The following is a 26,676-nucleotide window of genomic DNA, read 5'->3' as shown; positions in this document are numbered from 1 at the left end:
TCCACACTTACAGGAACACCTGAAGGCAATGAGCATTTATTTCACTTATTGTTTTGGTGTCTGGATACACAAAGGAGTGGAATTGTTACTGTTATCTTTGGAATTGTGAAATATTTATTTCATTTATGAGTTGACATTTCTGTAGTGGCTGGTGTTTGCTAAAATTAAGATACATCAGCCTGTAGAGACTTTGTGCTTAATGGAAATAATTAGGTAATGCCACACAAGTAACCTGCTAAGTGCACATATGCACTTTTGAGTACACTGATAGAACCCTCAGGCTTCAATTTCTTCTGTCCAGCTTGTTTTTAGATCTAATGTATGTCAGTTAATGGCAGAAATCAGTCTCTGGCACTACACTGTAACAGAAGAAGGTGCAGTTGCAGGAAGCTGTTCAGTAAACTTGTCCCAGGGGTGCAGCATCTCTTCAGTTAATGCACTTGTGGGACTAATTTGCAGTGGAACATGGAAGTAAGAAATCTTCAGAGGGTTTGACTTAAATATAGCAGCAGTGCTGATGGTGTCAGTGCCCATTTGGGAAGGCCCTGGTGCAGTAACAGGATCTGTGTGAGTGCTGGCAGGAGAGGTGACAGTGAAAACAGCAGCTCAGGTGTTAGGGACAAACGCTGGGATATGATCAGGTCTTCTTGAAGTTGAAAATCTGTGTGTGTGTCTTAGCTGCAGAGCTTTTCCCTGTTTAAATTCTGAGATGTAAGTGATTGTTTTCTGCCTGTGTGTATATAATAACAGTAATAACATATTTTTCTGGGGGTTATGTTTGTCATTATTTTCATGACATCTGTTGTGTAGGCACATTTAACCAAAGAGTCTGCTTCAAAAGTAATAAATGCTGTGATAAAACATCCCCACTACACAAAAATTAAAAGGTTTTAATGCATTTTAAAGTGTTTGTAGTACTTAAATATTTCAATAGTTGTTAATTAAAAATGGAATTTAAACATATGTTTCTGTCACTGTAGAAAAATTTAAATCAAAACCGGTATTTTCTAATCCACAGTTTTAAATGCTTTACTCATGTGGCTGCAGTTGTATTGTATAGCCTGGTGGCAAGGAACTTGTCTGTGACTTCATAAAAAGAAAAGCATGGAAACAATTAAGCATACACAAACAAAAAATGATGCAACATTTATCTTCATGTAACTTTCCAAATTAATTGTCCCTGCAAATCTCTTTCTGCTGGATGAAAGCTCCATTCCATATGTGCTGATGTGGATTCTGTGCAGGGGCTGTTGGGTTTTTTGCTTCCTGCAGTTCCTGTGTCTCCTTGGCTGCATCACCTGTCTCAAGGCACATCTTACATGTAAGATGCTTTTGTTCCTGAGCAGCCAGCATGATGAGCATCTTTTAAATGCTATTTACTATCTTTATAAAAATTGTATAAAATTATAATTGTATAAATTCTACCAGACTAAGGCATTCAGTATTTCCTCTGGGGTTTTTTGTGGTGTCCTGTTTGCTTTTGATTTCCCACTTTAGGTGCGTTTCAACTTTCTGTGTTGCTGTTTCATCATCTCCTCAGAGTAGTGCAGTTAATTTTTAAAATTTTTTGTGGGCTGCCTTTAAATTTTAGGTGTAATTCTCTTTGTTATTCAAGTTTCATCATGTTTTCTGGCCACAGACATGAATTGTAACAATCTGTTGGTGAAAGCAGGGCTAATAAATTTATTAAGCCTCATTATTTCTTCTAATAGGTAGCAGAGCAGTGACCATCTGCCCCTATAATCTCTGCATCTGTTTCAGCTGCTACACCTGTGGTTAAAGTTCAGTTTCCATGTGGATTTTGTACCTAGTGTGACAATTTATTATTCAGCTTTGCTGTTTCCTTTAACCAAATAACTGTGCAGACCTTTTCCTTCGGTTTAGTTCAGTTTTTCTCTCATTTATTTTACTGTTTGCCCTTTCTCACCGCCCCTCCTTGTATTTATTTCAGTTTTCATTAACCCTGTGATGTGTGTCCCCAGTCCATGTCCTTACAGACTTGAGGAATTCCTTCTTTCTAGTTCTTTGTGGGTTCTAGTTTCTGTTCTGAGCTCTGATGGGCACCTCAGGTCCCAGTCATGATGATGTGTACTGAGATGACAATAGAAAAGCAGGCAGGAGCAATATAATGACTTACAGTTTAATATGATGGCTATTTTTTTAGTGTATAATTTTTATATGTTCTATTTAGACTCTGAGACACTGGTCATTGTTTGCAGCTCAAGACAGCCTTAGCATTTACTATAAAAAGGTTCAGCAACTGTGTCTAATGTGCCTTGGTGACAAAAATCAGTGTCCTTTCTTTTATTATTATTTCTTGTGTTCTGTGCTTATCTGCTTGGAAACTTGACTACTTCTTCTCTAAAGATTTAAGAATAAAGAAAACATTCTATAGAATCCTCTTCATTTGCAAAGACTATCCCTGACACTTTGAGCTCTGAAGTTCTGTAAGTGATGGTGAATTTTGTATGTAACACTTCATTTGTGTGTAGTGACCTGTATTCTGCTGCAGTAATTACACTCATTGCCTTCAGTATAATCTTTGTCCTTCAGTTAGGTGAGCAAAGCAAAATCCTGTTAATGAACAGGGTGAGACAAGGAAAATGCTTTTGATTTGCATGTGGCATTCATAGCAGCCAGCAAATTGCTTCAGATAATGTGCTTTATTAAACAAGTATGGCCTTGCAGAAGAATTATGAGGTCATTGCAGTTGTAGAGCTATTTTCTCTTCTGTTTCTAAATGTATTTCTTTATTCTTACAGATATTTCAAGACTTCCCTTGCCAGCAGGTAAGTTCTCTTTTTTTCCAGTTATGTCTTGATATGACAGCAGGCAGCTTTTAAGGGCTTGCTTACAATACAGTCATGCTTTTTTTTAATCAGCTTATTGGTTCTTAGTGGCACTGTCATGGTACTTAGTCATGTAGGGATCTGGGGTCAAAACAAAACCTGTTGAGATAGAGATTTTTTTCCATTTAAATGGTGTATTTTGACAAGGGGAGGAGGTAGCTGAGGTGTATTTATAGGCAGTTGTTAAATATGTGTGTGAGATAGTTAATGCTTAAAGCAACTCAGCAGAACGTGGGATCCAGCTGGCAGGGGAGCAGATTAGGAGCAGCCACAAATGGTTTTAGTGGTGGTTCAGAGGGGCACAGTGCAGGGAAATGGGCTTGGGGGTTTATGGGGGGAAGGAATTTCCCCAGGTCATAGTGGGGAAGGTGACACAGTGGTCACTTGGTGACACAGGTGACTTGTGGCTGAGCTGCTCTATTGGACTCTTCTATCCGTGGTGTTTGAAAATTAAAAAAAATACAAAACAAAACCTTAAACCTAAAAATAGACAACAAAACCCCCCAAAAACATGGACCCCACCAAAAACCCAACCCCACTGATCTGATTTTTTTTAAATAGCATTTTTTGTTTATTGTTTGTTACATTTGGCCTTTAACAAACTTTTAAAATTCATGCGTTCATTTGTGCTGGGGGCTGGAGTGGTGATGCAGAGCTCAGAGTGAGGATTTCTCCTGATCTATGGCAGGTGGAATTTGTCCATCTATTCCCTGTTTGTAATGTGAATTCTGGAATCCTGACTGAAGTGCACTTTTACTCCTGATTGATCAAGGGATTGGATATTTGCTGTTTAGGCCTGCTGCTTTTTATCCTTGCCCTCTGCCTTGATGATTCTGGTTATGTATTCATTCTTTCTTTTGTTCTTGCTGATATTAACACCTGCTGTGAAGGTAGCTGTGCTTTCCTGTTGGAATCAAATGGTAATTTCAGTTAAAAGCTTGATAGCTGATATTTTCTAGTCTTTTCCACAAGAACTTCAGAGCAGCTCTTCTGCAAAAAAAATCATGTTTTCTTGAAGCAGTGAAGAGAAGTCTAAATGTGGAAGTCTTCTTTTAAGGATGACATCTTTAAAATTATTTTGAATGCTGAGAGTGGTTGTTAACCAGGCAGTTATGGAAAATATTGGAAAAATAAATACCTGGTGTTTAGGTCAGGCTGACAGGAAAATAAAGGATTATTAGGACTTTTTTACTGCAGCTTCAAGGACAAGGATGTGTGATAGAACTTTTTCTGAGTTTATATTTGGTACTTGAAGAGTTTGGCTGGTGTGAATCTGAGTCACAATGAGATTATTCTTTTCAATTTGAGTCTGTGTGTGGGAGTGTCCTAATTGTACTCCTTAACTGTGTCTTGCAAGTACTGATAGAGGGCAGAAGTTTTCCCAGGATTTTCAAAGGATGAGCTTTTCCCATGGCATGGCAAGAGGACTTTAGAGAGGATGTAAAAACTACACACCATGGCTTACCTGTAGCAGAGATTTGGCAGCACCTCCTGGTAAGGGAATTAAGGAAACTTGTTTTTAAAACATGCTTAAAATATTGTCAGAAGGGGAGGCTGGAGTCTCACAGAGGTCTGTATTGTCCTGTGGTATTACAGTAATTTTATTAATGACCATGAAAATGGACTTGATTTGTCTTTATTTGCCAGTAACACCAACACAAAAAGAGTTACGAGCACACTGGATGATGTGATTAAAATTCAAAAGAAATTTGATAAATTGGAAGAGCAGCCTGGATAAGAAGTATAATATAATTGTATAAAGATAAGGTTCTGCATTCATATGGGAAGTTTAAATCATCAAAACTCGTCTTTGCAATAAATAATGGTATGTTCTTATTTAGAGTTTTAAAAAACTTTTTTCTCCTGAGTGCCACTTTCAGCAGTGGACAATAGATGTCACTAGAAATGTTCTCACTTTTGCCACCTGGTTTTAGTGCTCTAAATTTTCATCCTAATATGCTGAGGGGGGTGGGACTTTGCAGTGTTTGAAGATTTTGCAGTAAGGAGACTACTTCAGGTGGTGCCTTTATTGTAGTGTCTTGTTTGAGGTTGGATTAACCATAAATTTGATATAGGCAGTGGTATATCAAGGTCATCCAGAACACTTATTTCATAGTGAAATCTTGTAAGGAAGGATTGTTTCTGTGCAGGAGAATGCATTAGTTGATGAGGTCGTTGGTTAAATCATTACTCAGGAGAGTTATCCTGAATTAATCTCTCTCACTGCTTTGAAGTTCACGGGTAACTTGGGTTTTTACTGCCTTGTAATTGAGGCTATGGAGATGAGCATAGAGAATTTCTGGAATGTCAACCAGGAGGGGTTTGGAGAACAATTTGTTAAAATGCTGTAATTTTGAAGGTGGGTAGAGCACACAGTTCTTCTGTCTATAAATGAAGTTCTCTTGCAACACAAGTGTGTTCACAGCATGCCTGGGGGCATGAAAGTCTGGTTTCCTCTGGTAAATGCAGTTAAACTTTCTCTGTTGACACTCTGTTGGGATTAAAAGCAATCCCTCCTGGATTTTGTCTCACTCTGAATTTAAAACAGCTCTAGCATCTGTGTGATGTAGGTGACTTTTCCTAGGAGCTGGTCCTTTGTTCCTGATCCTGCAGTGCAAATATGTCTTTATTACGAGAATGAAGAAATAGTAAGGAAGCAAGAAACTGTATCAAAGAACTAGAGGAAAATAAAGACAAATATAAGAAACAAACATATACTGGATTTTTGGTTTAAAAGTCAATAAAATATTATGCCAAAATTGAATCTCAGGTACAGTTGTTTATTCTCAAAGACTCCTCCAGATAATATCTGGTGAGTCAAATAAAATCCTGCTGGCTCTGAACATAAAGTATCAAAAAATTAATAGGAAATACACATCTTTTGCTTAGGTCTTATTTCAGATATGCAGCACATTTTAAGTCTGATGGGTTTGTGTTCGCTTTTTGCTGTATAATGTACAATTTAGGTAAGCACCGTTTGCACACTGTCATTGTTATCTTGAAATATTAAATGGTTTCATAACTATTTTTACTTCCAAGTCCTCATTTAGGACCAAAAAAAAAAAGAAAAAGTTACACAATTTCAGCTCAACCTAAAGATGTTTCTGAATTAAAGCATGTCGTCATTCAGTCTCTTGGTGTGTTTGGCCTTGCTGCTTACACAGGGCCTGCTCATGATCCACTTAAGGAAACCAGATTGATCTCCTGGCACTTTCCACAGCCTTGAACAACCTCCTGCTTCCCCCTCCTCTTACCCACTGGGCAGGGGATGGGGTGTTTAATGTTGTGCTGTGCAAAAGATCCTCCTTACCCTAAACCTACACCTGCCTGGGCGATGAACTTAAATACAGCAACCAGAATTTCCAAAGCCCCAAAGGGTTGGGTTCTTCCTATGATGTTAAAAGACAGAAAATTAAAAATCAGTTGAGGTATTGCCAGAGTTGCAGTAGGCAAGAATTGACAGAATTGAGGTTATGCAGAATTCTTAAAATAAATGTTCACATGTATTACAGAGGGTAATAAATTATGCAACGATTATTCATGCAGCTGAGAATAAACTCAGTAGCATGAGCAGAGAACTGTTGTTAATATCCCTGCCTAAAGGGGGGGAAAAGGTAACCAACTGTGTAGGCAGAAGTAAAAAAAGTACAAAATAGTGGCTTTTTGATTTGTCACTTCAGTTTTAAGTAAGAATTAAATACAAGCTGCGCTAAGGACCAAACAGTTCCTCTCATTTTAGAATCCCTAGCATGGTGCTGAAGGGATTGCACAAGGAAACCTGTACTTCTTCTCTAAAAGCTGTACTTTCAGTAATGCCTTTGAAAATCAGGATTTTTTTCTTTTTTCTAGGAATCTTTGCAAATTTTTTTGCAAATCTTTACTAAAATTTCTGGTTTTAAGCAACAGTAAACTTAGTTTTCATAGATTTGTAATGGCTTGGGCTGTAATGATTTTGTGTGATGAGTATGGAACTGAAAACAGTTTATGAAATATTAGTGCTGTCAAGTTAGAATATCTGCCTGCATGCCCTGTACAGCTCTGAAAATGTGAGAGGACTTTTCTTTTGATGCAGGTATAGCCTGTAGCTTGAATTCTTTTCACTACCAGCAAGGCAGGAGTTATTGCTAGATTTCCAAATTCCCTGCTATTACTGCTGGATGAGGTTATTGCTGACAAAGCTTAAATGTCACTTGCAAGAAGTTTCTCTTCCGAATCTTCATATTTTAGAATTTTGTTGAGTAGTTTTAAAAGGTTAATCATCTATACCTCCTAAAATGCATTTTCCCATTGTTATATACCTCTGATACTAGGAAAAGCAATGTATTTATCCTTTGTAAACTGCCACTGTCAATTGTCTCGTGTTTTTGTGGTGAAGGCTTGGGGAGGTGACAGCTTAGACCTTGACATGGAATCTGTGTATTTTCCAACCTTTCCAGTGAAACTTTCTTGGCTTATTCTGACTGTGCTTTTGACACTGCCCTCTTTCCTGCATTCCCATCTGTATTTTATAGCTAGTTGTCCACACAGGGCAAGAGCAACAGCAAATTTTGGAAGGAAAACATTTTTATTAGTGAGGCTGACCTGTGTATTGATACTGAGGTGATGAGATATATTAAACACATGTAGAAACTGCAAGTTAGCTAAATTGTAGTGTTTTTCCTTTAGAAATTTGAACCTGACAGTCCAGACAGTTTTCAGGCCATCTCTCTGTCCATTTATTCAGTCCATAACTTCATCAGTTTGTGTATTATGGTGCTGTCATGGGAGACAGTGTTGAAAGTGTTGCTGAACTTAAGAGAAATGACAGCTCAACATCTTCTTCAAGCTTGTATTTTAATCAAAGAAGTTCATTAGGTTGATCAGGCATGTTTTCCCTTTCATAAATCCTTGGTGGCTATTTCTAATCACCTCATTGTCCTCATTTGTTTAGAAGTGGCTTCCAGTGTTGTTACTTCCTTCACTTTGTCAGTGATGGAGGTAAGGGTGACCAGCCTTAGTCATCCAGACCCTCCCCTCTTCAAGTTCCATTTGCTTTCTTCCAGCTATCAGGATCCTCCCCCATTTGCCAGGGCAGTCTGTGAAATGATTTATAGTTAAGAAACTTGCCCTGGCTGCAGAACATTGTTTTTCTGGGGTTGTGTAAAGGGATAGAGGAAAAAGGAGGAGAGGGGGTAAAAGAAAAGAAGTTTCAATATAGAGAATTGAGAGTATGTATTAAAAATCAAGACATCAACCACGTTTATTGGGAATGATGTGGCAACCCTGGTACCTGCTCTAGACTGATTTTATGCTCAAAGAAAGTGAAATTTGATATATTGGGCACTTAATGGGACTGTGACATGATTGCATAAGGAGGCAGGGAGGGAGTAAGATTTGATGACATGAAAGGTCCTTCAGATCCTCTGTCCTGTGTCCCTATGAATCTTAACAAGCTGGATCAATAAAGTCTGACACTTTAAAATAAACAAAAAATCAGCAGTTCAGCACATTCCCCAATCATTTCCTGTAGTTCTGGCTCCCATGGTTTTGGAGACATCCACACTGCTGTGAGGATTGTTCTTGCCTTATTCCTGGGCAGTCACCTCAAAGTAGAAGAATTCCAGCAATCAAGGGTGCATCATAGGCAAATGTACCACTTGAATGTAGAATATCTAAGATATTTTTCTTTGTTTTAATTAATTTCTCATTTAGAACATATTGGAATTTTTTATCTGCTTCCTTAGAAATTGATATTTCAAATGACATCTTTAGGAATTATGCTGTTTGGAGGGATATGGATGGTTTTCCTAGGGAAAATTGTTCTTTTGCAAGTGGTAGAAAATAGCGTGACTGCTCCACCCTGGATAACCTGAAATATCCTGAATAACAGTTATGCAGTTCAGCTTTGAATGAAGTCAGCTGCAAATACTCTTCATTTTTAAGATAGTGAATGTGATTTTATTCCTAGTTTGGCAAGTTTGTTTTAGAAATAATAAGATAATATTTATTTTCTCGCTGAGGATGGACAAGAAACTTGAGCCTCATTGTCATGTGGGCACCTGGTGACAGTCCTCAGCCAGGTTTACCAGGGAGAGATTTGTCAATCTTCCATCTGAGAGGTGGTGAATTTCTGAATTTGTCCTGTGTAGTTAAGGGTGCAAGGAGTGGGGATCATTCAGTGCTTTATTTTAAACATACTAACAGTTGGCATTCTTCTTAAAAAAAAAAAAGAAGAGAAAAAAAAGGCAAGTTACAGAGCTTTTGGACAAAATATAAAAGAAGAAAACATTGAAAATTCTTGGGGGTTTATTTTTTTGTGGGGAGGAAGGGACACCTTGGACAGAAACTATTGAATGTGAACTACAGATTTTTGTTGGTACAATATCAGAGGAATTGCAGAGGAACTTCGAGCTCTGTACTACATGCTGTCAAAAAATAAATAACTTGTAGTAATGTTTTGCTTGGAACAGGATGCTTATGTACTCTGAGAAGATGTTTACCTGTTTTGGTGGCAAAGGAATACAGAGCAAAAGTGGTTCCTTGTGGGTCCTGTGCCATTAAAGCAGATATGCAGGACCTGGCAGTTCACAGTAAGAAGAGTTCTTTGCACTCTGTGCAGCCACATGGATGTTCCTGCTGGCAAACTGGCTGCTGGTGGTTGTGCAGAAACAGCTGGGGGGATGTTGGCAAAGGTTATTCTAATGATGCACTTGGACAGCTGAATTAAAATTTTGTCTAGACTCTTTCAAAGTTACAGAAATGGGACATTGAATAGTTGCACATTTAAAAAAGATTTTTTAAGGGTTTTTGATAAGTGGTTAGGGGTTTCAGGATTGTTTTTTACTTTTGTCATAGCAGGTTTTTTTGGTTTGTAAAAGTTTTTGTATAGGCAAGGTGGAGAATGTGTATCTGCTAAGAGTAATCGGAGAATTCATCAACCTTTTTTACAGGAGAAAAAACAAATCCAAGAACAGAGCCAGCCTGGCACATGGAGAGTAGTTATAATCAGGGCATCAGGATATTGGGAATGAGCTTCTGCTGCTCCTTTACAGCACAGAACCTTCAGTGACAGTCACTCAAACTGTCTTGTTCTGGTGCAGAATTACTTAAGGAGAAGATGAAATGTGGCAAACTGAAGAGTCCAAAAATCATGGTTCCTAACTATGTGTTCTTCAGTCTGTTCTGCTGATGCTCACAATGCATTGACTGTTTTTATACAACTGTTCCACAGAAAGTGCAGCTTCTGTGAATTTCTGTAACCCCTTGCTGTAGTGTTGGAGTGTGTTACTACCCAGGGTCTTCACAGCAACAGCTATGGAGTAAAGGAAGGGTGGGGATAACAGTGTGACTGAAAGAAAGAATCTCAGTATCAAGCTGGATCTTGTGTAGTTGGCTTATACAAAATGTTAGTTATTAGTGTGTGTTTTGTTCTGCAAGACCTGGGCTGGGAGTGGCTTGGGATCTTCTCCCAAAATACACACGAGCTTGTTTGAAGAGGAACATCACTGACTACAGTGAACCAAGAGGAAAAACATTGCATGGTGAACTTTAATCAAGTGTTTTGTTGTAAGTTACGCCTAAAATGACCATAAATAAAGGATTATATGATCTTTCCTTTCGTTTATTTTTACATCCTTAATGTATAGTTTGAACCCTCTCCTTGTGCCCTTAGCCCATAACTTGTTTGTGCTGGCTTTGTTTGTACAGCGAACTCTGGGAAAAGGAAGTAAGAACAAAAATCGATACCTATGGCTTCCCCCCCTTCCCTGTTTTATTTTCAGAAGAAAATATTAAATTTAATTTTTAAAAAAGAACATATTTAAGAAAATATCCCATCACCTTATGATAGCTGTGGTGTGTCATGCAGGCCTTTTCTCTGGGGACCACTAATTTGAGTATGAAAAACTACAAAAATTCTTTTGTCAGGTATAAAGCTGATGTTCTTCAGGTTTTCATACAGAAGGGTCAAACTTAACAACAACAAAGTCTGTTCTTGTAGCAAGTACATTTTTCCTCAGGACTTTACTCTGAGGAAGGGTCAGGATAACAGAAGAGGGCTGTTAAATGCCTGTGCTTCCATTAGTGGGCTGGAATTACACTTGAGATAGATGGGAAACTTCTTAAGAAATTCTTACATTGTTTAACTCGGGCGCAAAGATGTTTTCCAGATTATATCTTTGTGCACTAATTATTCCTTTAAGAAGATCTTTGAAGTTTCTAGTTATTGTCCATTCAGATGACTTGCTGGAATGGTTTCACATGGTTTGATTTTTTTCTTCCATGACAATCGGGGAGAATTATCTTTGATAACTCTTTTTGTGAAAGGCTCAATACAGAGAAATACTGGAACTGTATTTCCAGGATTAATAGACTATGTTGTGATTCACATTGTCTTCAGATGTCTCAGTGAAGCAATTTTCATGGATTTGAAGAGCAGCTGAATTAGTATCTCTGATCTCCACTACAGATCTCTTCTCTGTGGTGACCAGGACCCGAGGGAATGGCCAGAAACGGTGTCAGGGGAGGTTTAAGTTGGATATTAGGAAAAGGTTCTTCACCCAGAGGGTGGCTGGGGACTGGAACAGATTTCCCAGGGAAATGGTCACAGCACCATTCCTGACAGTCCAGGAGTGTTTGGACAACTCTCTCAGGCACATGGGGGAATTGTCTGGGTTCCTGTCCTGGGCCAGGAGTTGGATTTGATGAAAATTGTGGGTCCCTTCCAACTTAGGAAGTTTTATGGTACTAAGGAAAGGTTAGACTGCTACTAAGGCTTTTAGTCCTAGTAAAAAATTAATGATTAGCACTGAAATTCCTGCTGACTGTTCCCTGGTCATCTACGTGCCCTCCAAGAGGTGGAGTAAAAGGTATTATTGAAATTTGAGGCTTTGCAATAGAGAAGGGTGAGGGAGGCAAATGATCCAGTGAGGTGTTAGAGGTAGTGACTACCACTGAGCTGCTGGAAACATCAATAACATAATTACTGAGATTTTTATATAGAACTTCTAAAAGTAGAGTATTAAGTAAAAATTTTAAGGACAGTGATCAGGCTTTGTTTAATGATTTCAAAACTTGAGGGGTGAAACAATTCTGTCCTACCCCAAGGCAAACGTGACTTAAGTCATTCCTTGAAGATATTTAACCTATTAAGATGACAGTTTCACATCTTTTTCTGCAATTTAAAAAATCTTATTAGGCATTTATTTCAGGGTCCTTGAACTCTCCTACTCCCAGTTTAAGTTTATGACATTTCTTCTTCGTGTCTGTGTGGCAGGACAAGGTTTATATTCTTCCTCTGTTTATGCAGGCACTGATATTTCTTTGTCCTGGACTCATGTTCACTTAAAAGCTTGAGTGCTGAGTCTTGAAATGCATCAAATGGGATTGTGGAGAGCAGTACCAGAGGTTTTTTGGAAGCTGTGCTCTGCAGCTCAGAACTGTGCAAGAGATGAGCTCTTGGCCCTGTCAGATGCTGTTACATGCTGACAGTGCTGGCCCTGTGATGTTTGGTAAAGTAGGTCATTCAGGCTGCCATCAGAAAGGAGTTTTTTTGGCTTTTTGATCTTTTGTTTATCATCTGAAGACATAGGATACTTATTTAACATCCCTTCTTCAGATCTGAAGAAGGGCTGTGCCCAGACATCTTTCCCAGCTGTATCAGTTGGTTTTGTACATCTTGGCCTTGCCTATTTTCATTTTTATATCAGCATTCTTGCACATCTGTTTCCATCTTCATCAAAGCCTTTTGTGCTGAAGTTGTCAAGTCCCTGGGTAAAGCTCACTGCACTTAAAGCTCAGCTGAGTTTGGAGCTACAGAGCAGAGGTTGCATTGGTCTACTCATCAATTTCCAGCTCTGAAAGGATGCAGAGAGGGGATATGTGGCTATGTGCTGCCTTTGACACTCTGAATGCTGCTCCATCCTGTAACTGCTCCATAACTTGAGCTGCATTTGGTGCTGAGCTCCTGGATGCCTTTCTTAAGATGAAGCAACAAGTTCTTGTGTTTCTGAGCTCTTTGACACCACTCTGCAGGCATTTTCCTAGGTAAACAGAACTTGTTCAGCAGAACTGTGCAGTCTTGTGTAATTGGAGGAGCAAATGAGGCTATTTAAGGTGGTGGATTTTGCATTGAATAAAAGATTTTGTGTTAGCTGAGGATGACCTTTTATTCCCTGTAGCAGCATAAAATGACTGCCTGAGGAGCTGATCCTTGGAAGTTTATTGCTGGTCTCATGAAGCAGCAATGTAACTGAAAGTTCCTGAAAAGTGAATATCCCTTCTTGGTACAAAATAGGAAGATTCACTTGATTAAAGTGAATAGGAATTGAATTTTGTGTGGCTTAGAGGCTCAGTTACACCTGGCCTCTACTAGAGGTTCTCCTAAAAAAAGCATCAAACTATTTTTTGGAATTTTTCAATCCAGATTTTGCTAGTTACAGAGAGGAAGGGGGATTTGTGCCTGTTTAACAATATTTTCTTATTTTTTTAAATATGCTTTTCTTTGCTTGATAGCTCAGGCACTGAATTTGCTTGGTAATATAGTAAGTACATTAATGTTTGTGTTACAAGACTTTTAAAAGATGTTCTGTAAGAATTAAAAATTAATTTTTAATTTTCTGCTTTCTTAGACTTGAAGGGTATCAGCACTGTCTTGTTGCTTTGTTCTGTGACTCTGGAATTTTAAACTTAAATAGCTCTTTGTTTTAGCCTATAAGAGTTTGTTTATATATAAGGGATTTTTGCTATGCTCATCCTTGAACTGTTCCACCAGTGTGTTTTCATACATAAATGGAAAAATACTGCATTATTGTGAGGTCATGGATTACTGTTTTACTCAGTTTGTAATTGCATTTAATAGCTTGGGAGTCTGAGGAGTTGCTGATGTTATATCTGTGGTTTATGTAACACTGGGAGTCAGATTCAACTAAAAAGATGCTTGCAACTGAAAGAGTTTTGATGAGCTGTTGTTTTAGCTTTGTATTTGGCATCTGGAGGAGAAGCAGGACAGGAAAGACACATCCAGGTGACACCATTTCTGGTAAATAACCATGTGGCCCTACATGGCTGCTCAGCTTTCTTACTTTTTTGTTTAATTTCTTCTTAGATAGATGAGAGAGAAAGCAGCAGACACAAGAAGACACTGAAGAGATTTGCTGACCCAGAAGCAACTTTATTTTCCTAGATCCCTCTTAGAAGATGTGGCTAATTATTTCTAGGTTACCCTTGAATTGATAAAGGTGGATTTTAAGAATCTGTAAGGTCAACTGATCCACTCCTGAATCTCCTCCACTGAGCAAAAGTAATCCTCACAAAATGCAATTCCTTTAAACAGCATCAAAGGGCTGGGCTCCTTCCCCTTCAGATACCTTCTACTGTGTTTACCTCATAAATGGAAGGTTTTTGCCATAAAAATGGGAAGTTTTGTTAGGTCAAGGAAAGTTCTGGTGACCATTTGGAGAGTGCCTCTGGACTCCTCTAGTCACCCCACATTGGAGGCTGAAGATACCCAATGCAAACTGATAAGCACAGTGAATCTGTCACAGACCAAATTATATTTTGCAGTAAAATAAAGAATAGCATGTATAGGATTCACTTTTTCTCTTTTTTTTCACCTCTTCTCTCCAGGTGTCCATGAAGTAGATTTAGCTTTAAGCAATGGAATAGTGAATGAACTTCTCAAAGACGTCCTGAGGGTAGAAATGGTTTTGTTGGGTGGATTTTTTTGTAAATAGCCTAGAACAAGAAGAAACAGAGATTTTGAATCAGTGTCCTAAGGAAGGAGTAATTTTAAACCTTTTTCATCTTTCATGGCATTGACTTTATCCTTCTCTACAGCAGTCTTCAAAAAATAAATGGAAGGAAGTGGGAGAAGATGAGCAGCTTAGTCCACCCACAGGGAAATCTGCTACAACTTTTATGCCTGAAAACTAATACAACCATATGGGTTTAAAAAATGGCTAGCCTTTATTTATGGAATAATAAAATTAAAGTTAACTTAGTGTCCCTTTTAACATCTGTTGTCTTAACAGCAGGGGCTGGGAGGCCGCACTGCTGCCTGCTCTGTTGCACAGCATCACAGGATCCCTTGGGAAGGGGAGGTGTGGGAAACCTCATTAACAATGAATTCCTCCTGCTCTCTCCCAACACCCTGATCTGTCTTGCTCCCCACCTCACTACTACAATAGGTTAAGATTTGAAAATAAAACCAATGAATTCTGACAACTACTGTTATAAAATGTAGCTCAGAAGATCATAAAGCTAAACAGGTGACCATGGTTCAGAGAGTCACAAAGTGTTGTTTTAAAACTCTGAACTTTTTGGGAATACCCAAGATTATCCTACTATTAAGCTCACCAAATGGAGAACTGTAACAATAAATTCAGTATTGGACTGACTTTTTGCCAAAAGAATGTCTGAAGCAGAGATCCTCAGCGGTTTATATTCTTGAATGAGTTTATCTAAGTGCTCTCTATCTTTCTTCTTCAGGAGAAAAATGGCCTAATGTAGTCTGGAGCATGGAATTAGGGTTTGCTCATATTGCAAAGTCTAAAATGAATTCATGGAGGTGATGCTGCCTCTCAGATGTGCTGAATCATTTCTGTTGAAAAACTGGGCTTGGATTTTGACACTTAAAGTAAAATATCATTTTTCTTTCAGTTCTGCTGTCAGAATGCTCAGAGTTAAATAAGAAAGACCATCTCTGGTGGCAGGAGAATGATGACAGAGGTTCTCAGTCTGCAGAGACCTTTGGAGGTCCTGGAGCCCATCACCCTGTTGTCCTCTGTGCCCTTTGGCAAAGGGTGTTCAGGAGGAAACTGAGCTAGAGGAGGTGTGGGTGGAGCAGAAAGAGTTCCTTGGGGGCAAGGGTGATAGATTTAGAGACCAGGTAATCCAAGGCAGATTTCCAAAACAGCCTTAGCAAACCTGAGTTTAGAGTAAGGCAGAGGTCAGGAGTTGTCATTTTGGATTTGTTCTAATTACAATGCACCATTTTTCAGTAGTTCCTGTGAACAAAGATGATGTTTGTTTGACTTTGGCTAAGAGGAAACTTAGGGTAGATTATATTTTGTGTAAAATATTATGCATATACTCAAAGAATAATTAGAATATTTAGAAAAAACTCACACAAAGAACTAACTTGAGGGAATGAAAATGAATGAAGATTACAGTGCAGTTACAGTGTCTGTTCAGCATGTTTGAGGAATTCTGGATACTAACTAGGAAAAGTAAATTAATTCAGATGCAGAAGACTGTCACTTGATCAATAAACATGTTTTAATTTTTAGAACATTCATCAGCCACTCTCAGCTTTGTGGGCTGCAGTTGTCATGGTAGAGAGGATTTGTGGCTTTACGAAAAAAATCCTGCACTTGTTCTGAGGGTAAACTTTGTTTGAAAACTTTCTTTATCACCTAGATGAATGCAATGAACTCTTCTTCCATCTCCTACAAGAATTTGCAGATCTCCTTCAAAACATTGCCCTTGTTCTTCAGCTTCTAGAAATTACTAGAGTGATAAACAGTAGCCCATGAAGTGGCTAAGACTATGAATTATTGAATCCAGAATCATAATAAGCATCACAGAACAGTTTTGGTTGGAAGGGACCTTCAAGATCATCTACTTCCCACCCCCTGTTATGGACACAGTCACCTTAGACCAGACCAGGTTGCTCAAAGCTCCATCCGACCTGGCCCTGAACACTTCCAGGGATGGGGCATCCATGATTTCTCTGGATGTGTCTCACCATCCTCATAGTGAAGAATAGCTTCCTAATACTTAATTTAAACACATATTCTTTCAGTTCAAAGCCATTCCTCCTTGTCCTGTCACCATGTGCCCTTGTCAGAAGTCCCTCTCCAGGCACTGGAAGGGGCTCCAAGGTCTCCCTGGGGCCTTCTCCAGGCTGAACATTCCTCACTCTGTCCTGTCTCCAGAGCAGAGGTGCCTCCAGCCCTAATGCTGATGTCATGGCTGTGCTCTGGGCTCTAGCTCTTCATTTTTGTTCTAACAAGTGAATGGGCTGCTCTTTTCTCCCTTGGAGGAGATCTCTGTTGCTGTTCATCTGGTGGCTGAGGTGTTGCTGGAGAGGAGCTGAAAAGCAAATTTCTGTTCTGCTCTGCAGCACTACCCTGGTACCAATCTGTCTGTTTTCTTCACAGTTTCCAAATCCTGAGTTCAGTTTGATTTCTCAGCACAGTGGAACTTGGACAAGTATTCCCTGTTTGGTTCTGTCCTGGTCTCCTTCCTAACAATGCTCCAACTTGCCAACTATTGCTATTGTTGAATAGAGATATTAACTGTTGTGGAAAAAAAAAACCTAGTTGAATAGCAGAGAGTTCCTAATGATGGCATTTACTGAGGGAGAAACTGGGGTCAGCTCTGTGCTGGTGAGGTCTCTGGGACACCCCAGGAGCTCCAGCTCTGGACATGACCATGGAGAAAGCCAGGGTTTGCCAGTTTGTGTGATGGGCCTGATCTTTGTTTTTGTTTGGATAAGCTTGAGTGGAAAAAATCAGACAGCCTTTTATATGTGTCACAATTGTAAAAAACAAAACCCTGCTGTTTAACCCTTTGCTCCCCAGAGCTTCTTGATTTTTGAAGGCGACATCAATAGGAGACAGGCTCAGCACCACAAAGAAAATTTTAAAAACTTAATGCCTTGATACAATTAAAAAAATACTTCTCACTTTTTTCCTCCCCTCTTGCTTTCCAAAAGCTGATGCTGATAATCAGTAGTCTTTAAAAGCAAGCTGAAATTGAGCAACCAAAATCATAGTCATAGCAGAAAAGTCTTAACTTGAATTTTCTTGGGGCAGAATTCCATTTCTTAGCTGACCTTGGCCTGTCTGTTGTTATTGGGGTAGTCTGAGCTTTTTTTCTGGTTAGAATGTGTGCTAAGGAAAATGGCCAGTGCTTCTGCATATTCTTAGTAAAAACTTATGAATTCTTCTTTTTCTATTAAATACTTTTTCAGGTTTTTCTTTGATAGCTGTTATCATCATTGCTTACACAGAGACTGCTGCACACATACTATCAGAGTGTGTCAGCAAATGCATCTTGCACAACAAGAACCAACGCTCCTGTTCCACAGCCCTAATTTCTGACAGATGTTTCTTACCTCAGTAAATGGTATAATCTGATTGGCATTACTTAAAACAGATTACTTTACATAAATGCTGCTCAGATACCTACTTGAGGAGCAGTATGTATAAAATGTTGTAAATACTCAGTATACTCTGTATACTGGAGATGTATTTAACTTCTGAAGTTTGTTTTTGTTTTTTTTTTTTTTTACTTTGTGCCTTGTCTGCTGCTGCTTCATCCCTGCCTGCCTTCTTCCCTGCAACTTGGAATTTTGGGGTTTCTGAACATCTTCAGAACATAAATTTTATGCTTTTGGCCTTTTTTTTTTTTGGTGCAGAAAAAGATTATCATGTTATTTTAAAGAAGAAGATGAGCATATGTCCACTGTGTACTTCTTATAATAACAAATAGATATTAAGTATTTTTTTAAAAGCATCAAGGAAGCACTTGGTTTAAGTGAAAAATACATACTCGGGGTGTAAAATGTTGAACAGCTTCTAAAATTGAATTTAAAAAATTCTCATGTTATGAAGTACTTAGTTTTCACCTTCATTTTGTAGTCTAATACAAAAACAAGAAGATATGTCCTTGAGAAGAATGAATATAATACTGCTATTATATGAGCAGGCAGTATCTCTTGACACTTGGATTGATAATCTGTATTAGCCTCATCTGTTAAAAGTGTAAAGAATACAGAGTCCACACATTCTGTTTATTAAAACTGTCCTTGGTAATGCACTTACCAGTTGATATTTAAAGGGTTTTGTTTTTATAAATAAAATTTAATTTAAACCTTCCCCCCCCCTTTTTACTTCTTGATATTTTTTTATCTGCTTTTCTGGAAAGCATTTTTGTTTCATAGAAGAAACACATTTTTAAAAATATATTTTACACCCTAGAGCACAGATCAAATCAATGGAAGGAAAACTGAAGTATCTGCAGTTTCCTTTTTTGAAGGAAACAAGTCTGACTTGCTCAAGGTCACCAAGGAAGCCAGTGGCAGAGCTTGATGTGTAAAAGCAGATTTCCTGCCCTGCCAGCTGCAGCATGAACCAGAGGGGCACTGAGCCTGTCTGTGCCCCTTCTGTACCCACACAACTACAATAATTGGGGGATTTAAATATTTACTGTAGCATGTTCTGCTTTATTATTGAAGGTAAATATAATCGACCTTGTCACTAGAAGTGTTTGTCTGTCTGTTAACACTGAGGGGCTTGGAAAACTTTGTGGTGGGGGGAGGAAGGCACCCAGGCATGTCTTCAGTTCCCTTTGGCTTTCTTCAGCCCCAGAAAGAGCTTTGTGCCTGAGCAGTGATGCAGAACATCTGATGGGCCTGGTTGTGGCCTAATCTCTCTCTCTCTTTTTCTTTTTTTTTTTTTCCAGTGAATATTTTTTCTCGTTTAAATAGAAAAGCAGACAATAGTTAAATGCAGTTGCTAAAAATTCTTTTTTTTTTTTTAATCAAGAATTTTGACATACACCACTAATTCTGCAAGGCCAGTCAGTATATTGAGAAATGGCAGTAAAGAGTGGTAATTAAACATATGCTGTAGACGAGTGCATGCTGCTACAAGTAGGCAGATAGGTTAAGTTGAAGGCTGCTGGCTTTAGATTAATTCCCTTTTGGTTCTAGTCTTGGATAAGCCTCACGCCTTACTGCTGAGGGCTGGGAGTGAGAAGAGATTACTGTGGAATATATAAAGAGCTTTAATGATAAGTGTGAATCTCGTTCCTGTTGATTTTAATACGTGTTCTGGCTGAAACAGTTATTTATAATTTTTGTGAAATACTTTGCTGTAAAATGGATATTTGTTTTATTTCCATACACACATTCTGCCTGGTTGTGTGATTATTATAAACATTGGCTTTTGCAGTATTTATTCTCATCATTTTAAAAGAAAACTATTTTAAGCAGTTTTGGTGTTAGGTGCTACAAAGTTAAGAAGAAACAAAGGCCCTTCACCATCTGGGGTGAATGTTTGAGGTGACCTTTGCCTTGTGATGAGAAGTCAATAAAGAAGCCCCGGCTTTAGAGGGGGCTGGATGTGGCACTGAGGACTGGCGTGGGCTGCGATATTCATTCTTTAGGGCCAAGCAGCACTGCCGGGCGTCTTCCATCCTTAATCTCGTGGAGTGAGGCAAGTGCTGATAGAGCGTGTGACCCCAATTCCTGCTGAACTTTGGGGAAGTTCTCCAGCGCTTTTAGGGAAGTTCCCGTGCGCTTAAAGCCAAGTTTTGCTTTTAGGATGCCTGGCGCTTGTGTCGGTAAGCGGATACAGCAAATGTGTAAAAGCGATGGCAAAACGCGGGTGCGGCAGGGGAGGGGCGGTGCGGGACCAGGAACATCAGCGGCGGCGAAGCGAGGCCGGTCCGCGGCCGGGCCGGGCCGGGCGGCGTTTCCAGCGCATTTCCCCCGCTCTGCCTCTGCGCCCAGGGTGAACCGGAGCCGGCCGGGCGCGGGCAGCAGACGGGGATTAGCATATTAATGGCAGCCGGGTAATCGCCTCCCGCCCCTGCCCGCCCTCCTCCGCAGGGCTCACTCCGCCTCGGCACCGCTCCCGGGGAGGAGGAGGAGGAGGAGGAGGAGGAGGTGGACGAGGAGGACGAGGATGAGGATGATGCTCCGGGGCGGGGGGAGATGAGGCAGCGGCGCGGCTTCCCCGCAGCGGAGCGCGCTGGAGCCCCGGGCGGGCCGGGGGACCGCGCTCCCCCCGCAGCCAGGTGAAGGCGCACCGCCCCGGGGAGGGCCGGGGCTCCCTCCTCTCGCCGGGATCCGGCACGTCCAGGCGGCTCCAGCCTCCCCCCGCAGGAGCCCGGAGCGCTGAATCGGGACATTGTGTGCCGGAGCTGGCCGGCATCGAGCACGCTCCGTGTATGTGGCTGCTGGAGGTGGCCGGGCAGCAGCCCCCGAGGCGGGCAGGTGCGGGCTGCATGGAGAAAAGCGGCTGCAGCCCTTTCCCCATGTGCTGGGCTAAAGGTACTCCGACCTTTTATTTATATATAAGAGTGTGTATATGTATATATCTGTATGCATTTCTCTCTCCCTCTTAATTTAACGTTTTACCACCTGTGGTTCCATGGTTTTTTTCCTCTCAAAGCCAAGCTAGAAAATAAATATTCTGGTCATGCGCTTGCAGTGCGGAGCTGCCCCTCCGCAGGAGCTGCTTCACCTGACAGCTGGGATGCTTCGGGTTTTGTGTTTTGTTTTTTTTTTTTTTTTTTTTTTCCTCCCTCAGCCTTTAAGAATTATTTGAAATGAAAAGAGCGCTTGAGCTGTTTGGTTTGTACTTGCACTGATGTGAGGATCTGACGGCTTTGTTTGTGATCTTTGTATGTTTGAAGCCGCTGCGAGGGTGATCCTGCTTTCACTCACCTTTTAGAAGAAGTAGTTTTTAAGTGTCTGATCCTGATCGTAGGGAGCGGAAGACTCACATGTTTTTACTTGATGTCTCTGAATTTGTCCCCCCTATTACCCACCCCCAAACGGAGACAGTAAGTAGACACAGAGCATGAATTTATTACTATTAGACGGTTGGACTTGAAATTGAGGCTTAACAATAGTTAGATGGACATGGGAAAGTAATTCACGTGATAATCTTAATTTGCACCCCAAGACTTAAATATTTACCGTATTATCATCTGGATGTTACTTGTATATTGGAGTTGTGGATGTGACTTTACAGGGATTAAGGTCGAAATTCTCTTAGTAGCTAAAGAATCAAATCTTCCTTAGATGGAAAACAACTGTAAAAAGTTGAATGTTGCTGGTTGTAAGCATAACCTTCCTCGTGCTTGCTTTCATTTCAATGTACTTTCTTTTTTGGAAGAGAAACTGGCAGTGAAGTATTGCGTCACCGTAATCTTGGATCACGGACAGCCAGTTACTTCAGAAGTACAGGGTAAACGTATCTGAACTAAGGATTCGATAGGCATAGCTGCTGATTAATTGTTTGAAAAAAAAAATTGAATTTATTTACAGTTTTTATTGTCTAGTAATTAGGAGGGCACACGAAGAAGCATTTAACACTTTGTCCTGCCTGCTTTCTGCACCTTTCAGAAATACTTTAGTCCTTGCCACACACTGACATATTATACCACACAGAGTAGAATCGACTTAGAAATGGGAAAAGTGGAACGCCACACCCTGGTTTCATGAAGTACAGAACCTGTCAGCTCACAAGGGAATAATATTTAGTAAACAATGACTAATGGTAGCTGGAAACAAAGCTAATACAGAGTGTCCTTTGCTTTTAGTAAAACTTGTTTACCGTGAAGGGGGTAACAACAATGCCAGATCTGTGTGTCATAAATTGGGTAACAGAAGTATTAGATGAAATTTGGATTCATCTCCTTGGACTATTGTGAGGGTCAGGATGAAAGTACCTCCAAGAAAGTAACTTTTAAAAGTAGGGAAGAAGAATCTTCTGAAAGCAAAAGCAAGCTTTTGCCATCTGCTGTTCAGGCTGTTTAGTATTGAAGTATCAATTTCTCCCCCCTACTCCAGTCCCAGAGGATGCCCCAGCAGGGCTGGGGATGGCTGCATTGGGCCATGATAAAAGCTATTGATTCCCCCCACCCATTCCAGCTACTGAAATGAATGAAAAATGATCCCACCTCTTCCTCTGGTCGCCTGTGTTCTCAGAACATGACTTCAGGGAAGATTGCTTGTCCGTCCCCTCTGCGTCCCCTCTGCCCCAAAATCCGGAGAGCAGCCCTGTAATCTCTTGTTATTCCTGTTGGGGGGAGAAGGGGAACACCAGGGGTTGCGTAAGAGGACAAAGGCACCAGGATCTTCACAGCTGCCAGTTGTGATGATTTCTAGAAAAAGCTTCATCACAGGCTCCCAAAAAAATAGGACAGATGAGAAATAGCTTGAGCTATATTTGTCATTGAATGGTGGCCATGCCTTAGTGGATGATTACTTTGTGTACTGTTCACCGGCTTAACCTTAGGGAAATGAGACGGATCTGGCCTACTTTGATAAGGGCTGTGAGATATCTGCAGTCCAAGAAAGGTAATATATTAATGAGAGAACCATTTAGTTCTGATGTCTTTATTCTGCCTCTGGTTTTTCTGGTAAAGTGTCAGGTTACCTGTAGTAAAAACTGATAAAACTTTTGAAGTATTTTATAATGTCTTAAAATGGGATCTTGATGTGTATATTTTATTATCCATAACTTACTTTCTAAGTGCTCTGTTCTCTTTTGAATGGGACAGATTGAGCTTTCATTGCACCAGGTGTGATCTCAGCAATGTTTGTTCTTTGAAAAGGCTTTGAAATATTTCAGTGAGTCTGTGTTCATACAGAGGTTCCACTTTTTTTTAGCGTTCTTAAATCTGAAATCATCAAATCTTCTTAGCGATAGCGTGGGATGACCTAATTGCAGCCAATTCTGTGCCCTGTCTGTAGGACTGCTACAGAGAAGAAGATATTTGCTTGCTTTAGAAAGTACTTGTGTGAATCTGTGTTGTTGGTTTTTTTTGCCTCCTCTCCAAATCTAAATCTAATTTAAGTAGTGTTACTGAATTGAATAATTTAGTCTGGATCTGCACACTCCAGATTTGAGGGTATTCTGATGGGTGAATGAAGAGAAAGTGTGTACTTCGTTGCTGGCATATTTCTTCTCAGTAAGCCTGTATTTCTTTATCAGGATAGGAATAAGACATTTTTGGCTGCTTCCTCCCTCTCATTAAGTAATTTGGAAATTAAAATGTCAGGTCTTGTGGACTAATCATCCTGAAGCTCAGTTGCAGCTTTGGGGGATGCTGAAGTGCCTGTCTTGATCCCTGAGCAGTCACCACTCCTTTGCCAGCTAAGTGCTGAAACTTTGTGCTGGTATGATACAGGGGTGTTTCCTTTCTGCATGTAACAGCAGACTAGAAAGTGGTCATGGATCATTAAAGACTTTTCACTAACATCTCTGAAATTTGTTAAAATCATTACTAGTGTAATGTATTACACTTCGACCTAGATACTTTTGCTGGTGAACTTTTTTCTTGTGTTTCCTGTGAATTCCTGCCATTTTAACCTTACACAATAACTGGGTGAAAGCAGTGTAAACGTGACAGCCAAGGGTAGCTGGGCAGCTCTGCTATAGGTCTGTGAATTATCCACCCCAAGGAGGAGGAAGTTTCTTGAATATCTTCCAGAAATGCTCTGTTTAGTAATTTATGAACAATTAATTGATGTAATTCAGTGTGTGCCATGTGAGTTGTTACTGCAGGGTGATCACAGTCCTTAAACTCAGCTATTCAAAGTAACATGGAAAATCTATACTGGCTTAATTGAGCCAAATTCAGTCAAAAACCTACTCTTGACTAAAAGAAATATTAAAAATTTTAACCTGTGTTGTGAAATGTATTTAATCTGCCGGGAGAGAGTTTTGCCCTATTGCAGATGTTGCAATCTTTCTTTAAAGAGAGAAGCAGTTCCAAGTGAAATGTTGTGGGTTTCTTTTTTGGTGAGCCCTGCTGATTGAGGGGGTGTGCTCAGATGGGACCTGCTGGTCATGAGTTGAATATAAGCAAAACAGTTGGATGCATAAGAGAGGAGGTCAGAGCTGTTTCTCCTTCATCTCCATGTCATAAATCTCTGCTGTTTTGCTGACAGAGTGATAACATTCTGTCCAACAGACCCTTAGGTTTTTATGTGATAGGTGATCACTAAGAGGGACACAGTCATAGAAAATAGAGTAAGGGAAGTTGCTATGAAGGTTGTAGGAGGTAAATAATCTCTAAAGCAAGATATCCTGCTTCTTTGACATAGACATTGTATATGTAACATGGAAATATAATTGTTCTTGTGTATAGAAAGGAAAAAAAGCCATTCTGTTTGTATGAGTGTTCTGCTGCATCTTCTCAGTGAGCTTCAGTTGAAGTGACTGGAGGGAAGCACCTGCTCTTGCATTTTTTTTCTTTGCTCTATAGGTGTAGTTTAGGAGTGGCATTTGGTGCTTTTCCCTTGGTGTCTGAGGGGAAAACAACTGGGAAAAGTCTGGTCTGTCATTTGATAGTCTGTTGTTGGCTAACCATGTGGGCTACATTGGCCATTTCCTTCTGAATGGTAATGTTACCTAAACTTTTCTTCAACTTAGTGATAACTTTGTAGCTTCTTGAGCTATGAGACTTGCAAACCATGAAAAGCATCTCTTCAGTTCCTGGGTTTTTTGTGATGTTTTTGTAGAAAGAAGAAAAATAACATTAATCTCATCAAACCACTAATTTTTAAAGGGGAAAAGTTCATAGAATCACAGTATGGTTTGTGCTGGAAGGGACCTTACATATCTGTCTAGTTCCAGCTTCCCTGCCGTGGGCAGGGGCACTTTCCACTAGACTGGATTGCTCAGAGTATCATATTCCTGATATGCCTGTATATATTTAAAGGTGGAAAATAATCTGGAAAAGCAAGAGGGGTTCCCTTTCAGTGTTACAGCACAGCGTGTGGTAGCTCAATATTCTTCAAAATACAGGAACTCTGCAGCTAAGGGAGTCTGCTGCATTCCCACTGGGGTGATTGTTCGTATTCAAAGACGACTGGAATGGAAGATGGAGCTTGAGATATTCTTACAAGAAAGGAAAGAGATTGTTTTAAGGGCTGGGGGAGCATTTGGTGTTCCCTGGGTAATGGAGATGTGTGATCTTATCAATTGCAGCACCTGGTAATGAGCCAGTGAAGCAGCTTGGAATTAAATTCTGAGCTGCCTGGAAAAAACCGAAAACTTCAGCAAGGAAAACAAAATGTTTGAAATATCTTTTTAAAGAAGCATTGGAAAACAAGTCTAACAGCAAAGTGTGGAAGTTGGAACCCAAGTGAATGTTTCATTGCTGGAAATGATGCATTAAGCAGAAAAGTTAACCAGGAGTTTATAGCCCCAATTGCTTTCTTATTCAGTTTATATTTGAAATTTCTTTATCGCAAGTCCCATTGCGTGTTTGTGTATATTTATTTTCTGTATGTAAAATACATCTACAGACGTGCATAATTTTACTTGCCCAGTTACCCTGGCAAGACTTGCAGTATTTCAGCATTAGATACCAAAGATGATCTCTTACATGTTTTTATGTTTTTATCAAATGCAATTCATGGGCAATGTCTCTTTTGGAAGCTTTTATTGGTAGGACTATGGTACTGAAATGAGCTTTTGTAACTGGTGTTGTATTTGTAAGAAATGTATTAGGTAGTCTCAACCCTTCAGTTGCTGTAGTGTTGCTGAGATTGAATAGTTGCAAATTCATGTCTTGTAAAAATACTGATGTGCCAGCAAAGAGTATGTACTTTTCATTAATTGTCTGGGAAAAAAAAACCCTCGCTAATATTCCTAAATTCATGACCTGATATGCATTTGTTCATGGAATTACTAAAACCTGGAGATATTATAGATTAATATACACTATAACAATATAGTAGAGAAATCTGTACAAGCTGCTGAATTCTATAACTCAGCAAAACAAACAAAAGCCAGACATAAATATCTTTGTAAATACTATATTAAAAAAAGCTTAAGTACAGGACATCATAAATGTATTTGATTAGAGGAGTTACAGAAATATTGTATCATTCATGAAGATTTCATCATCATGCAAGAGCAATGAGATCCCTGCAGTATCTCCTGTTGAATCCATGTTGAGAAGTGCCAGTGCCAGTTTTCCCTGCTGGGTTTTCAAGGACAGGGGTTGCTGAGGTATGGAGGTGATTGAGGTGTGGAGGTCACTGGTGGTTGCCCAGCATGGATTTATTGGTATATGGAAAGAGGGTAGGATTGTC

The 26,676-nt window shown here is 39.8% G+C and overlaps 1 protein-coding gene across 7 annotated transcripts in view; it reads left to right on the top strand.

Annotated features, from left to right (window-relative positions):
- The window catches only part of PTK2 (protein tyrosine kinase 2), a 190,030-nt gene that overhangs the window by 37,422 nt on the left and 125,932 nt on the right, over window positions 1–26,676 (top strand). For 4 of the 7 annotated variants that reach the window (XM_066566795.1, XM_066566777.1, XM_066566786.1 and 1 more), the window contains exon 1: window positions 20,566–20,889. In XM_066566795.1, coding sequence (XP_066422892.1) covers window positions 20,787–20,889 — 103 coding nt within the window. In that variant the 5' untranslated portion in view covers window positions 20,566–20,786. Of the gene's footprint in view, window positions 1–2,762; window positions 2,790–20,564; window positions 20,890–26,676 lie in introns of those variants that run through there. The other 3 variants (XM_066566763.1, XM_066566754.1, XM_066566803.1) reach the window with 2 other exon arrangements.

This window comes from Molothrus aeneus, chromosome 1 (genome assembly GCF_037042795.1).
Source record: "Molothrus aeneus isolate 106 chromosome 1, BPBGC_Maene_1.0, whole genome shotgun sequence".
Classification (NCBI taxonomy): domain Eukaryota; kingdom Metazoa; phylum Chordata; class Aves; order Passeriformes; family Icteridae; genus Molothrus; species Molothrus aeneus.
The sequence above is the reverse complement of the archived record's forward strand: the minus strand, read 5'-3'. Positions and strand labels throughout refer to the sequence as shown.